At 39.4% G+C, this 15818-nt stretch overlaps 1 protein-coding gene across 6 annotated transcripts in view; it reads left to right on the top strand.

Moving 5' to 3' along the window:
- The window catches only part of LOC6030866 (calsyntenin-1), a 191623-nt gene extending 175943 nt beyond the window's left edge, over positions 1-15680 (top strand). For 5 of the 6 annotated variants that reach the window (XM_038263444.1, XM_038263447.1, XM_038263449.1 and 2 more), the window contains exons 6-8: positions 1469-3530; positions 3599-4040; positions 8587-15680. In XM_038263444.1, coding sequence (XP_038119372.1) covers positions 1469-3530; positions 3599-4040; positions 8587-8590 — 2508 coding nt within the window. In that variant the 3' untranslated portion in view covers positions 8591-15680. Of the gene's footprint in view, positions 1-1468; positions 3531-3598; positions 4045-8586 lie in introns of those variants that run through there. The other variant, XM_038263445.1, reaches the window with a different exon arrangement.
- The last annotated feature ends 138 nt before the right edge of the window (positions 15681-15818 follow it).

Raw genomic sequence — 15818 nt, 5'->3', positions numbered from 1 at the left:
CAATATTACGCCCATTTGTAAAAAGTATTTTTTTCAAAAAGATCGGAAAATTTCACGAATGTTTCATATTTTAACATTGTAAATCGGACCTATAGCTGCTGAGATATCGACATTAGAAAATGGTGGGTTGTTTGGGTGAGACTTAGAAAACATCAATTTTCTTGTTTTTTAACCTTTGTATGTCAATATCTCAGCAAATATGGGTCGTATCAACAAAGTCCGAAAAAGCAAAATATTGAGAATTTTCTCAGCCTTTCAAAAATATTTTTTCAAAGGTGGGCAAACATGGGCACCAATTTTAAAAAATGAAAAACTGCGACTATTTTCAAAAAAGTTACCTAAAAATGGCTATAACTTGAAAACGGTGCACTTTATCAAAAATTCACTGAAGTACTTTTTGATTGCAATTTCCATTTTACATCGAAAAATGAAGTTGAAAATTTTTTGCGACCAATATTTCGATTTTTTGAAAAAATCTGTATTGATTCAAAAAATCATAACTCGGTCAAAAATTTTTTGCCCATTCTGGAAATTTCTGAAAAGTTGGCATTTAATGTCCTCTAAAACATATAAAAAAAAATAGTGTTTTTTTGCAAATCAAGTTTTAGTGACAAAAAGTGAAATTAAAAATCACTTAAATTTTTTTTTACCGTGTATCATTTTTTTTTCAGTGTAGTCCATATCCATAACTACAACTTTGCCGAAGACACCAAATCGATCAGAAAATTCCATCAAAAGATACAGAGTTTTGAATTTTCACATATAATTTTTGTATGGACAGCTGCCAAATTTGTATGGAAAATTATATTGACAAACTAATGATGCAAAATGGCTTCTTTGAGCATACCGAAGGCACCAAAAAAATTTCAGCCGGATTAAAAATTACAAAAAAAAAATCGAATGACCGAAATCTCAGAGAATTGCTCAAGGGGAGTAATTTTCCTATCAGATGAAGTATATTTGAGTTTATGTCTACAGCTGGAGAAGTCTGTCTAAAGAAGGAAGAGAAAGTTCTTTTTCTTCAACTTTTGCAAATTGGTCCGTGTAATCATAGAGCATAAAATTCCGTAAGATCTGAATTAATCGCTTTCAATCTTCGATTGCTGAATTTTTCTGAAACAAGAAAAACTATACTTGTATCACATATGATACCTTCTTGCTACACAGAAAAAAATCAATTCCCGTAATCGTGAATTAAGTTCACGAATGTGAGATCCACGAAGGAATTTATTCATGAGTATGGTGCATTTGCACCATAAACGTGAATATATTCCTTCGTGGTTCTCATAATCGTGAACTGACTTCACGGTTTCGAGAATTGATTTTTGTCTGTGTATATTCAAGGAAAAATGATAATGGGATTTCACCAGAAACGCAAGCACAGCACATCTGTCGTTATAATAATGATACATTTATCACCATCACACCGTAATAATGCCATTTTCTGGTTCTTTTTCGTGCTCCACAGGTAGACGAAGGTCGTCTGTACCAGGAAATCATCCGAGTGGAAGCGACAGACAAAGATTGCACGCCACTGTTTGGCGACGTGTGCAAGTATGAGATTCTCACCAGCGACCAACCGTTCACAATCGATAACGAGGGCTCGATCCGGAACACGGAACCGCTGTCCCATAAGGCGTCCCACAACCACATTCTGTCGGTGGTGGCGTACGATTGCGCGATGAAGCAGTCGGCTCCGGTCATGGTGAACATCCGGGTACGCCGCGTGTGCGAGGCCCACGTGATGGGAGTGGCGGAACGGATCGACTACAGCGCCAATTCGATGGAAAGTGTGTCGCTGTTTCCGAAGATTCATCTCGAGCTGTGCGACATGCAGTGCAAGGGCGAAGACATGGTGATCCAGTCGTCGGTTTCGTTGAAGACCAAGCACATCTCGTTCGGATGTGATCGGGACGCAAGTCAATGCTTGAAGAAACTGAGCGAAGAGGAACAGATTGAAAGTGGACTAACTGATCTGCTGCAGAAGAACACCGACTGGACGAAGGATCTGGTTTACGACGAGGGAGCCGAATCTATCTTCCACTTTGACGGAAGCGCTGGAGCCATCGTGCCGAAGACCGTTGTCAAATCGCAGGACTTTGCCGCCCATCAGTTCAGTATAATGACCATGTTCCGCCACCACAGCATTGCATCGAACGACAAACACACCAAGGAGCACATCATTTGCAGCGCTGACGATCACAAGATGAACCGCCACCACATGGCTCTGTTCGTGCGAAACTGCCGGTTGATTCTGCTGTTGCGCAAAAACTTCAACGATGGTGACCTGAACATCTTCAGCCCTGCCGAATGGCGCTGGAAGGTTCCTCAGGTGTGCGACAACGAGTGGCATCACTACACGATCAATGTCGACCTGCCCAAGGTTGATCTGTACATCGATGGCGTCAAGTTCGAGAGCAACATCGAAGATCGTCACAGCAATCCAGAGGTCATCGACGACTGGCCACTGCATGCTGCCCACGGAATCAACACCACGCTCGCCATTGGCGCCTGCTTCCAGGGCTCGGAGAACCGTCTGAAGCACGGTTTCAGCGGTGACATTTCCGAAATCAAGCTGTCGATGCGTAAAGTCCTCACTCCCAACCAGATTCGTTGCGGCACGGATTGCGCTGAAAAGTTGCTGCCGCCAGCTGATCACTTCTTGGAACCAGAACAGCAAATTCAGTCCAACACTCAGATGAACAAGATCATCATCGAGGGAAGCAACAAGAGCAACATTGAACAGCTCCTGCAGCAAATCCAGTACATCAACAGCAAGGACAACCCCACGATCGGACGTAGAAACATCCAGGTGATGACCACGGTCAGCTGCCCAAACAAGAAGGCGATCCGCCTACCAAGCATCGACACCTACATCATGGTAACGGCGTCAAACACCTCAACTCCACCAGTACCATCGACAGCTACACTCTACAGTAAGATTCTAGTGGACAAACCCCTAACCGTCGATCAGAAACCACAAATTGTCATTGTCGGCAACTCGAACCACCTGGTCTCTTACCCGGACATCAAAGACGGTGTCAAGATTCTCGCACAAATCAACATCAGCATCTACACCGGCAAGGAAATCCGTCCCGCACTGCAAAAGCTCGACTCGTGCAACGTCAACGTGTTCCCAAGTCTGAACCCAGATCACGAAGAGATCACCATTGACGACAAGGACGGCACCGACGAATCGCTCTTCAAGTTCGACATCAAAACCAAGATCAGCAAAGACGGAGTCGAAATGATCGGATACGACACCATCGAAAACTACCAGCACATTCTCAAGTCGTTGGTGTACATCAACAAGAAACCGGCGTACTATCTGAACCGAGTGTTCAAGCTGACCTGCTCGCAAGTGGACGATCATTTCCGAAGCGCAGAATACACGCTCACGCTGACGGTGTTGCACCCGAAGCAGCAACCATCGTCTGCGTCGACAGCACCAAGTGTACTGCTCGCCGTTCCGTCGGTCCTGCCGACCACCTCCAGCGATGGACATGCGGCAGTCGCCGCGGACTCACACGGTAAGCGACTCACATTAACCACAAAAACTAGATCAATCACTAATACTCGATCCTCCCCCCCTTCACAGATACCAACCAGTACGCGCACGCGATGCTGCACTCGCACGACATCCAAGAGTCGCAGTCCCGGGTGCACAACCTGGCCCACGAGAAGGCCCAACTGGCGTCCTCGCACTCGACCATGTTGATCGTGGTCATCTGCGCGTCCTTTGTGCTGCTGATCTGCGGCGTGGGGATCGCCCGCCTGCGGAACAATGGCGGCGGCGGGGGAAGTGGCTCGAGCAGCCACTCCCGCAACTCGCTGGACAAGCACATGCCCTGTCCGAAGGTGGCGCCCGAGCAGCAGCTGGACTGGGACGACTCGGCCCTGACCATCACCATCAACCCGATGCAGAACGACAACCTGTCGGACGAGAGCTCGGAGTCGGAAAACTCTGACTCAGAGGACGAGGAGGTCATCAACGGACGCTACAAGAACGTTAGCCAGCTGGAATGGGACAACTCAACAATGTGAGTAATTTTCATGATTGGTAAAATTGTTTTTAAAGCGTAGAAGCGGCTCAAATCCAAGTTTGACTGATGCACACCTTCATTATTGGGTCACGTTAACATCGGCTGTGCTGTTATGCAACAAAATTTGACAGCTGAGCTCATGTTATTTGTTGTCGAGACTTTCCCCAAAAAATCGATTTCTTCAGTTTAATATTTATCATCAAACCTATGAATATTTAACGAAATTCACCAAATTCCGTTTCTCATTAAAGCATTGGGGATTCTCGTTACGTTCTTTTCATTTCGATAACACGATGCTTTCCAAAAACATGCTGAGTGAAACGAAATTTTCACTTCTCGTTAATCCAATTCGACGAACCCAATAATCTGGTTGATCAAAAAACAAACGAATGCAAGAAGTAACACGAATGAGCACAGAAAACCTCCACGATTATTACTGCTTTAGTGAGAAGAGCAAGAGTCGACGAGCCCCTTCAAGAGAGGGTAAACGTGGAAAATCTGTGCTTAATTTACGCATTAATCATTCAGAAAGGTTGACGACGCTTCGCAAAGTAGCGACGAGATGACAAACGGCCCGGAGTGGAGTTTGTGACGGGGAGTTTCGGGGAAGGGAATACTGAGATTTGTTCGACCGACGCTAGGTAACTAATTTGCCCCGCGCTGCTGCCAATGAATGATAAATTAATTATTCTGACGAAAGTGAGTGAGATGGTTGGCAGCTAATGCATTTCTTTTTGTTGATGATGGAAAAATCCTCCCCCCGTTGTGGAAAAAAATTATCCCAGTGCAAATTTTATTCAAAGTTTTTTTGTTTCTGTCTATAACAGTCATCCCACATATTCGCAACGGCTTACAGATCGGCCGATGTTCAAAAAATCATAGAAAATCGATAGCTGAACATAAGGATTTGCTTTTACCTTCATGTGAAAGCTTTTCTTGTGATCTTTCGATTGATGTATTGCCCGATGGTATTTTTTTACGTTTCATATCATTATTTTAAAGAAGAACAGGGACCCTTTAAAATCAACAAATTTGAAACACTTTTTTATTACGGATGTAAACAAACTTTTGATCTCTCCAAGGGTATATATTTACTGTTATAGATGTAACAAAATAATGACTTCACACATTGATACCAATGAAACTCAAGCATTGTGATGTTTTATACATGGTCTGTAACTTTTTTGTGTGAAAATATCAGTTTAATTCAAATGTTCCACAATAACATCCCACAATTACGAAACAGGCAATGAACGAAGTTGTTTGTTCAAAAATTACTAAGTTGTTTGTTCAAAAAGTATACTCCTAGTAGGGTCGACAAAAAAGCTGCATTTGACATGCTATTGACAAATTATCACAAAAGTGTTCCAAATTTACTTAATTTCGGTTGAAATCGCTTTTTAAAACACAGTAAAAAATGGTAACATTACATATAGGAATGAGTACATTTTTACGACAGAAAAATTGTGTATTTTTCCTCTAAAAATGTGCATACAGACTCGATTATCCGAAGTAAAAAAAGCTTGAGTTTGCTCCCTTAACTAGGCGTGATTTAGAATTTTCAAATCCAACATGGCGGCCAAAAAGGCGGTGAATAATATTGAAAAAAAAATCATTTTGTTATTTAATAGGCAATCAACTATTCAAATCTATAACTAATATGGGGTCGCAGAACTCGAATTTTATGTTCAAAAGTAAGAAACTGAAATAATACGAAAATTTTTTTTGGTCATGATTCGATGATCGAAAGTGTCATGCAAACCTTCGGATAATCAAAACTTCGGATAATCGAGGCTTTGGACAATCGAGTCTGGGCTGTATTTACCAATATTTCGTTGTCATGTAAATGTTAAAATGCGTAAATTTACCAATATTCCGTTGTAATGCCCCTTTTCAGTCAAAATGGAGGTTATTTTTAAATATTCAAAATTTACACAATTTTTACTGTGAAAAATAAACTGAAAATAAGGAAAAAAGAAAATGTGTGGATAAAAAGATACACTGCTTAAAAATTAAAGCATGTGAGTAGAGTACCGCATGTCAGAATCAGAATTCAATCAAAATAAAATAATAATACATAAAAAAGAATAAAAAACAATGCGTCTCCTCCAAATTGTGAATGTTTTGGGATGTTCAAGGTCTTCCGAAGGCTCCCTGAAGTTATGATCTGTGAGTCTACCGCCTTAACAAGCAAGAGGTCGCTAGATTTTAAGCTATTGAATGGTGCTACTAAAACATATTTTCAATGCTGCGATTTTTTGCATAGAAAAGATCAGGTGGAAAATTTGTTTTCATCGAGATTTGATGATCGAATTGAAAAAAGAATGTTGTGAAATGTTAACTAAGGTTTTAAGGGTTTTTCCAAAATATAAAAATTAGAAGAATTTTTATTTTGTTTAGGCTCCCATTTCTCAAAACATTTTCTCAATAAAATGAGGAGGCAAAAAAATAGCGACTCAAATTAAATATCGATTGTACAGTTTTCTGATTACATTGCACAATGCTTATTCATGCATTTTTAATGAAATGGAGACTTTTTAATCTTTTTGCAAACTTAGAATTTTGGGACCAAACACTGAGAGTTTTTTCATGTATTCATTGATGTTTTGCAATTTTTGCCTTCCTCACCTAACTGAGGAAAGGCTATAAAATCACTCGAAAAACGAACTTCTTAATTTGACCTCCTAGACCCACCTTCAAATATACCTATCGAATCGGAATCATCTACTGAGCAATCGCTGTGTGTGTGGTGGGATGTTGCACTTGAGTATCTCGGCACTGATTGAGCCAATTTTGATCTTTTTGGTCTTTGCGATCCGTCTTTTAGTCACTATCTATAAATTATGACAATTTCAGCTTAAGTCCGGAAGTTAGTAAAACGGGTGGTTTTTGTAGAAAAAACACGATGTGTTATACATTTTAGGAAGACCTATCCAAAGCGTTCAAAACAAGACAAAATAAAAAAGTAAAAAAAAACAACAAATTACAAGCCACGGTTCAAACATCTGAACACAAAAAGTGTTTAAAGATCTGTTGTAATCATAGAGTTCCAAAATATTTAAGTGCTGATGATTATTTTTTGCAAGAAAAAAAAATTGCGGTGAAAGGAGGGACGGCGTGGCTAAAATATTTTTTCAAAAATTGGCAGCAATTTCAAATTTTTTTTTTTTTCAAATTTATTTTTTTTTATTCAAAACACAAAACGAGAATTTTCAAAAATAGTTATTTTGCGCAATTAGTTTTTCTGCATAAAATGTGCGACCATTTTTCTGAAAAGACCCACAACTTTGCCAAAGACACCGATTTGAGTAGAAAAATCGTTCTCAAATTGCAGATTTTTTACTCTTATTATTTCTCACTCTTATAACTTGAAATCTTTGTATATTTTACAAATCATTAAGTAGTAAAAATTGTTTTTTTTTATCCCAGTTTTCAACGGAAAAATTACATCGTGCCTAACCTCCCCCTATGACTTTATGATAATATTTTATAGTACGGATTTTTTGTATATCGTCGCAGTCGTGCTAACTTGTCGTACGTGCATTTTGGGTCGAATTGAGTTAAGAACGCCATTTTGTGCAGCTCGCAATGCCTCATCTTTTGACCTTCACAGATCAACAAAATTCGATTTCAATCCTGAGATATTAAACGAAATCCGAAAAATCTCCGTGCACTTTTGTCACTTTACATATGAAAGTAGTTTGAAAATTGATGTAAGTGCGACAACTGGCCAAAGGGATTTCAGGTCAGAACGCGTTTGACGCACGTACAAGTTAGACTACCGTAAACAATTGTATTTACACTCAACCCCCGGTGGTTGGTCTCTTTGACACTTTTTTAGTTTGTACCCCGTTGGTTAGTCAAAGTCAAACTAAAAAGTGACGAACTGTCACTTTTTACACGGCTCTCACGCACACCATCAAAACAAACGTTTGGTAGTGTGTGTGAACTCCGTGTAAAAGCGGTGTCAAACTAAAAAGTGACCCCGTTCGTTTGAGTGTATAACTCGGGACTCCAGCAACTAACTTCAACCAAACTTCGGGACAATGCACAGAATGGTCAGCCAAACAAAACGTGTTTGTTATTGTTTACATTGCGTGCGTTCGTTTTTGTTTATTCAAGGTCAAACATTAAAACGCGTTTTTCTCCTGAACGTCGAAATGGCGGGTGCGACAAGATAGCACGACGACGTCGATATCAGCTTTAAATGACATCCGACTGAAACACCAGTTAACAATACTTAAAATTTCCTGAAAATTACATTAAACAATATCTGCTTCTGCTTGATCCTATTCCAGTAGTAAATACATTTGACGTAATAACTCTTTCATTTAGAGAGACAAATATGCCAACACCCTCGTAAAAGCGCACAAATAAGCACATCATTCAATATGCATTATGGAAACCAGTCCCCGCTAAATGCAACATAATTGCGGCAAATTGAAACTAATGAAATTATTTCCACATTCCCGCACACATATCCATTCAGTCGTTATCTCATAATAATTCACGTTTTTTGTCTCGTTCTCTTCTCTCGTTGCAGCTAAATGAATATATCAAAAATTTTAAATTATGGAAAATTTATTGCATATTTTAAAATTAATAAAACAAACAAAATGTGAAAAACAAGCAAAATTGCCATCCACTCTCCAATCTAGATACACACGTACACAAGCAAACAATACACACACACACACACACACACACACACACACACACACACACACACACACACACACGCAAAAATGCAAACACACTGAACAACAGGAAAAAAATAATTTCAAAAGGAGAAACGAACACACGTACACACACACACACACACACACGTACAGCTTAATATATATACAGTAATAACGAGCTGCGGCAGGCCAAAGTGCCTGCCGGAACCGGAAGATGACGAAGAAAAAAAGAAAGAAAAACGAGTTTAAGGAGAAAGGTGGTGGAAAAAGAAGAAGACGATGATGATGATGAGAACACACACACACACACACACGCGCGGACAGACCCCTGCCGGAAGGCCAGAGCGAGGCGGAAGTTGGCGCGCGGTGAGGAAAAAGTGGCGCAAGAAACAGTGTTGCCAGCTCGGTCTGCCAGGGAAGCGACACAGGATTGAAAACGAAAACGGGAGCCAATCTATGCATTATTAACTGTAGCAAACAATGGGGACGATACCGATGATGGGTTGAGGGGGCACGGTGGGAATAATGTGTGTGTGTGTAAGAGTGATTGGGAAAGAGAGAAAGAAATGGAACATGTGCGACTGTCCCTTAATCCTGTGGTGAACCAGGAAAGAGGAGTTTGGTTTGCTTTATGTCCCTTTATGTCTTTAGAAAAATAATTGAAATCTCACGAGATGCACAAAAACAGTTCATTTTAATGAATGTAACAATTGTGGCGGAAATGTGTCCCACTTTAGTGACCCACGATGGAAAAATTCAAATCAAAGTAAACTGTCACTGAAAGCTATTATTTTAATTTTCAATCTGCTACCAACTCATACATAGTGTAAAAGCTCAACGCCTACTACCAAACTCGCGCATGCACTCAAAAAAAAAATAACCATTTCAAATGCTCGATTGTTCCTGCCACACTGTATGGTTGCTGCATTTGTGCAGCCATTATTACCGCTGCAAGCCATTGTGCAATTTCATATCCGATTAAATGCAAACTCAACAATCGATTTTCCCCATAGCCCATTGATTGCGGTTGCTGTTCGCGCGATCCAACCGCGAAACTCAAACTCAACTCTCCACTCTCACTCACTCACCCTTTCTCTCGCTCGTGATGATGACGGTTCGGTCGGTCGGTGGTGATTGGCGTAGTAATTATCACGTCCTGGTTCGCTCCTTTCCCGGTCCGTTGGATGCTTGGGGTTTTTATAGTTTCTCCGGGAAGCAAACTTTCTGATTTCAACTCTAGTTTTTTTTTTTTTTGCTGATGATTTTCACTGCGCGCTGTTTCCCCATCAAATGTGGCGGAAAATCAATACACGTGGCACATTTGCATAGAGAGAAGTTACAAGTGCAGCTGGATGTTCTGGGTTTTCCCCTTCCTCTCGAGCATAAATTAAAAGACGAAACTTGATCGTTTGGTTTGGTTGATTTTTGCCGGAGTCGAGTTGAATTCCACTCGTTGGGGTTCCGTTTAGTTTTTAGGAAAATTTGATTTCATTTGTTTTATCATATGCGTAAATATCACATTTATTGGTACGTACTTAAGCAGAATAATACCACATCGATGTTTGGAGAATCACGCACGAACAACAGAAATACCTGCACTTAATTATAAAATGTTTGATGTAAAAATAACAATGTAAAGGAAATAATTTCAACCGAGGGTAAACTACAAAGGTGAACTTAATCACGGTAGGCTGGAAGTGCTTCATAAATTTCTCCAAAATAATTCAAAATAGTTTCAACTAAATAAAAATAACAACCTGAAAAGTTTTTTTCCGCACTTGGCGGTGGGGACGTTTCAGATTTTACGCAAGCAAAACAGGCTACTAAGATTTAAAACAAGTCTTCGGACACACGGTTTTACGGTGCTTGCGTGATATAATCTCGTTTTTCTGTACTCAAATTGAAATAGAATATTAAAATGAAAGTTCGCCAAAATTTTCTACGAAGCTAACCAGTAATGATAGCTTCGAAGCTCTTTTTTATAAAAAAAAAATCTGAAAAGGCTGAAACACCGCAAATGTACCATGTTTTGATCCCTACTTAAATGTACAGCGACTTTAAAAATTTAATAGGGGTTCGATCAGTGTTGTAAATGAGTGATAGAAAAACTTATCATGTGATGGTTCCTGCACCAACCAATCAGAGAGCATAGCGACCATCACTACAGTTGTGAAAACTCTTATTTTATCTCATGATTGCCAGCAGGGGCATTCTCTTTCTATCACTCTTTCTCTTTTCCTCGTTCACCCCCGCTCATTGAAGAATATTTTGTTTTCTTGAAAAAAATCGCAATAAAAGAAAGCGAGAAACGGCTTTTGAGGCTATGTTCTGTTGAGTGAGGATGAGAGAGAAAAAAAATTGCGGGGATTTTGCAAACTCGCGATAGAGCCCGTCAATTTTTGGTGCTGAGGATTTCGCGACGGAATAATGTGCAGTGAATGTTAGGATATGAGATTCCGGCCATGACAGTTTTAGTCGCTGAGAACTGTAAATTTAATATTTCTGCAACCCTGGAATTAATCAATAATTATAAAAAATAACAATGAAAATGTAATTTTGATGCAAAATCAACGACTTCAACAGATTTGGTTAAAAAATGTCCATTATTTGGTATTAAAAACTGTTATGCCACAAAAATACAAAATTTTGGTATCCAAACATTTAAAGTTTTGAAATTTTTAAATATCAAATTACTACCAAAAAATGGTAGGATACCAATTGTTCTACAATTATCCTTGAGACTATTTTTCCAAGGATTCATATATATCAAAGTTTTAAATGAAACATCATCCATTTTAGACATTTAACGCCTCAAAATTCGCCTGAAGTAAATGTTGATGCATGAATTCGCTTGGAATTTTATGTTATAACAAAACTGGATTTTTTTAGAGGGCCTCGTGGCTCGGCGGTTAGTGGCTTCGGCTGCCGGTCTCTAAGTTGCTGTGGGGCGCGGGTTCAATTCCCACCTTATGCTCCTGGCCTTCTATCGAATGGGGAAACACGTCGGTCCATTTTCGTAAAAGAGGTTTGGGTGACTCACCACACACAACCTTCAGACTGCGACTGCGACTTTTATTCCTGTTTAGAAATCTTGTTGATTGTTTTTTAAGTAGGTTATCGAAATAAATCAGCACTGAGCTGTTTGATCCACTATCTGCAAATTTTATTTTTATTTGACCTATTCAAATGTTTAGCTAAACTTTCTAAGCTTACAATGAATGAATTGAATAAACATTTTGGAGTGGACGAATCTCTTCGCACTCTTGCACAAACTTGTTCCCTAGAACTAACTAAAAAATGGAAACTTCGATTATCCTTAAACCTGGTAAACTGGGACTTTTTTATTGAGCAGTATTTTTGTTTTCCTATCTAAACCCAATCTTGTAAGTGAGGGAGAGTGGGGGGAGAGCAAAATTTCACTCCAGCCTACTTTGATACCTTTGGGTGAAGCATCATAAGATTCAAAAGCCTACTATTGTTTGCATTTGTACATCGATCCAAGTCTTGGAAGCCGTGATAGATTGCATTTTAGTTAAAGTTCCTAAAAACACTGTGCAATAAGGAGCCTTGATGTCATATTCTTTATCAGTCAAATCACCCTAAATCATAGGCTTAAAATTTTCTTTCAAGAGGCATCGCACAGCAAAACGCAATTGGCTCTGGTTCTGGGTAACTTTGGAAAAGAAAAACAAAAGGCATCGGAAAGCTTAGAAAAAAAATAATCGAGTTCACGATCAACTTGAAGCCGTCCAGATAAAAAAAGAGGAAAATTTCCTAAGACAGCACGCGCACGCAGCATCCTTCCCCGAACTCATTCGTCGTCACTCTTGTAGAAAAAATATAGAGCAGAAGAAAAGTTTCAAAACTCTCGCGGCTTATCTCCATCCAGCTGTGGGATGAAACATATCATACACACACACACACACTCACAAACACGCCAGAGAGTCACGCACATGTGGCAGTCCCAGTTTCACCCCCAGCTCCCCTATTTAAGACGAGGGGGAGTGCTGGGGAGGGCCAAACTTTTCAATCATCATCGTTCTATTTACGCGTGTCATCGTTTGCGGAACCATGGCACGCTGCGCCACGATCAGCAAATTTCACTGAAACAAAAGGCATCTTCCGATCCTAGGTTGAACAAACGTTGTGTAACAAACGATTTTAGGTTTTAGTTTTAATTGCTTTACAAAGTATGCGAAAAACAGAGGAAATATATAATCGAGAATAATAAAAAAATCAAAATAATTTTGTGATACAAGAAAGAAGAGAGAAACACTAATAGCTATTGTTCCGTTTATTATTATTTTTTTTAAGATGGCTCTTGCTGAATAATAAATAAGTTGTAATTTTTCCTAAAATTGTGGGTTTACGTTTTTATTTCCTTTTTCAATTAATTTTGTCTCAAATAAGCGTTTGCTCAGTTTTATACTTTCGTTTAGACTAAGTTTACACATCTAGACATAAAAACAATAGTGTTTAAAAGAGGAAGCTTAACACGCATGAAGAGAAAATGTACATTAAAATTGGAATTAAACAGTATGCTGAATAACTCGGTAATTATATCAACACTAACGCATGGTTCAGAACTCCAAACAGACATATTAAGCAAAAACAAACGACCCAAATTCAGCTAACATGTATTAAACTTCCGCAGAAGCTAACTGAAAAAAGTGAAACAAAACATCAGCAACTGAACTTAATATATATTTATAAACAGTATATTAATTTGATATTAGTACTGGCAACAAAAACCACGTGGGGCACCGCCCCTAACAAAAACTTACATCCCAGCCCCAATGTATAGCGAAATCGAGCGAAAAAAAAACGTCAAGAAAAACACAGGAAAATGAACCAGTGCAAGGAAACAGGTGGAATCGCGTAGTTAATGAAATTGTATTACACACAACGGGACAGAACGGAAAGAGGAAATTACAGCGCCAAGGCAGCCAAGGGAGAGCGGATTGCGAAACTCGTTCAAAACCGGAAACAAACTGTGTCCCAGTTGCGGAACGAGCGCGTCGTGGCGTACCGAGTAAATCTCGTTATCATTGGCGTGGCCGAAGGACAAAGTTCCGAAACAAAGTAGATTCCCGGCGCGACCCATGCAGCAAAAGCGTCCGATCGAAGCTAAAGGTTGCGTGGGTTTTTGTCAGCGTGTAAAGTGCATTTGGGTCTGATGGCTGCGGTTGTCAGTCAGTGGCGGACAGAAATGTCGGTCAAACTTGGTCTTGTCAACTTTGGTGGTGGCTTACTTCGATCTGGCATTCTGTGACCACGTCGGACGTGTTTGCGCCGAGACGGAAACACCTGTCAATGTTGTGGGTTGTCCGGACTGGTCAATCGTTCGCTGCGGTTTCCGTCACAGTTGGCCAGAAGCTGTGTTTGAACACAGCACTGTTTGTTAACTTTCTCATAGCCTTCTGCACAAATTTCACCGTCTTCTAGAACTTACCAATTTCAGAGTCATTTTCACTCAGTTTTGAAAAGGGTAAAACTATTTCGTATAAGCGTGCATTCCGCATGCTTTCTCGTGGCCTGCTGCAAACCGGAGACACTAAAACAAATCTGTGCAACTTTTCCTCTTCGCCGAAATAAAACTTTTCAACACTTGGCACAAAAAGAAGCACCCAAATCACACACCTTTTACCGCTGCGGAGGAATCTCTTTGGCGCCGGTGGCATACAAATTGATTGAATTATGTTCTCCACATTGGGCGTAATGTTATTACCACGTGGTGCGTTACGCATTCCGAGAAAACTCTCCGCCACGCACACGTGCAAACTGCTCCTTTGGCGGAAGAGACAAAAAAAATCGCGTGAAATGGTCTGCAGGAATCATGGAAAGACATGAAAAATGTAGCTATACGTTTAGAGAATATAACAAGAAACAGTAAAATAGTGATGGTTGGTGAGTAAAAGTAAATTGAATTATATATAAACTCGAAAGAATGGTAAACAAATCGACGTAGCGAGGTGGAAGTCATAAATAAAACAAAACAAAACTAATGCTTAAGTTTGTGAAAAGATAAAAAAAAGAAGCCGTAATCGTGTTTAAATGTGAATAATTACAATGGAAATTGAGGATAAACAATTGTGTACACAAGGAGTAGTGCGTATTAGTATATGTACACACTTTAGCGATATAAATTTTCTGTTGAACGATCATCTTATATCAAGAGAAACACAAATGGACAAAGAAAATTAAGCTTATATAAGAGGCAGCCTAAGGTAAATATAAAAAAAACAGGAAAAAGATAAAAACAAACATAGTGCAGAACAATTGAAATCCAAAGGATTTTTCCATTACTAAAACAAACTGCTGCTTTAACAACATTTCTAACATCAAGAACAAGCGAAAAATCGTGAAAACACAACTTTTTATCACTCTACGAAGAAGCAGCATAACAGTCTTAAAGATACAGAAACCGATTTAAACTTTTTGTTTTACCGAGAATACCACATTTCCCATTATTGCTTCCACGAATCATTCTTTCCTTCGGCAGCAAACTTCAATTAATGCTTTTACGCAAACTGTTTCCCTCCAAATTGAGTTGAGAGTGACTAATAAATCAATTGCTTCGTTCGCGGAACACTCACACACATGAAGTACACAAAAGTTGAGATAAAAACCATTTCACAGGTGAAAAAACACGTGGACAAAAAGGGCGCTCGCGCCTGTCGTCATCCAGTGCGGAATTTGATTGATTAATGGCGATGTAGAACAATGTACGCATACAAAAAAACACACACACAAACACAAAAACACACCAGTTGTAGGGCTAATAAACAAGAACGTATATAAATACAGTGCATATACAGACTATTTTCAGTTCTTTGCTTCGATTTTCCGTGGAAGAATGGGAGGAAAATAAGCATAAACTTTAGAAGCAAAACCGGTCCTTGTAAAACATTCTGTCACCTACCTTTTATTTTGATGAATAAAGTTTAATTAAAAAAAATCCAGCGCGTTTGTCTTTTATTGCGAACAGAAGAAAAGAAACAACTTGAAGATCCATTTCGTCTGTTGTGCGCTATCTTGTGACAACGACCATTTAGTACTTTTCGAGAAAATCGATTTTTAAAGTTTGTTGGTAAAT

This window comes from Culex quinquefasciatus, chromosome 3, assembly GCF_015732765.1.
Source record: "Culex quinquefasciatus strain JHB chromosome 3, VPISU_Cqui_1.0_pri_paternal, whole genome shotgun sequence".
NCBI lineage: Eukaryota > Metazoa > Arthropoda > Insecta > Diptera > Culicidae > Culex > Culex quinquefasciatus.
This window is presented reverse-complemented; position numbering and strand designations above follow the sequence as displayed.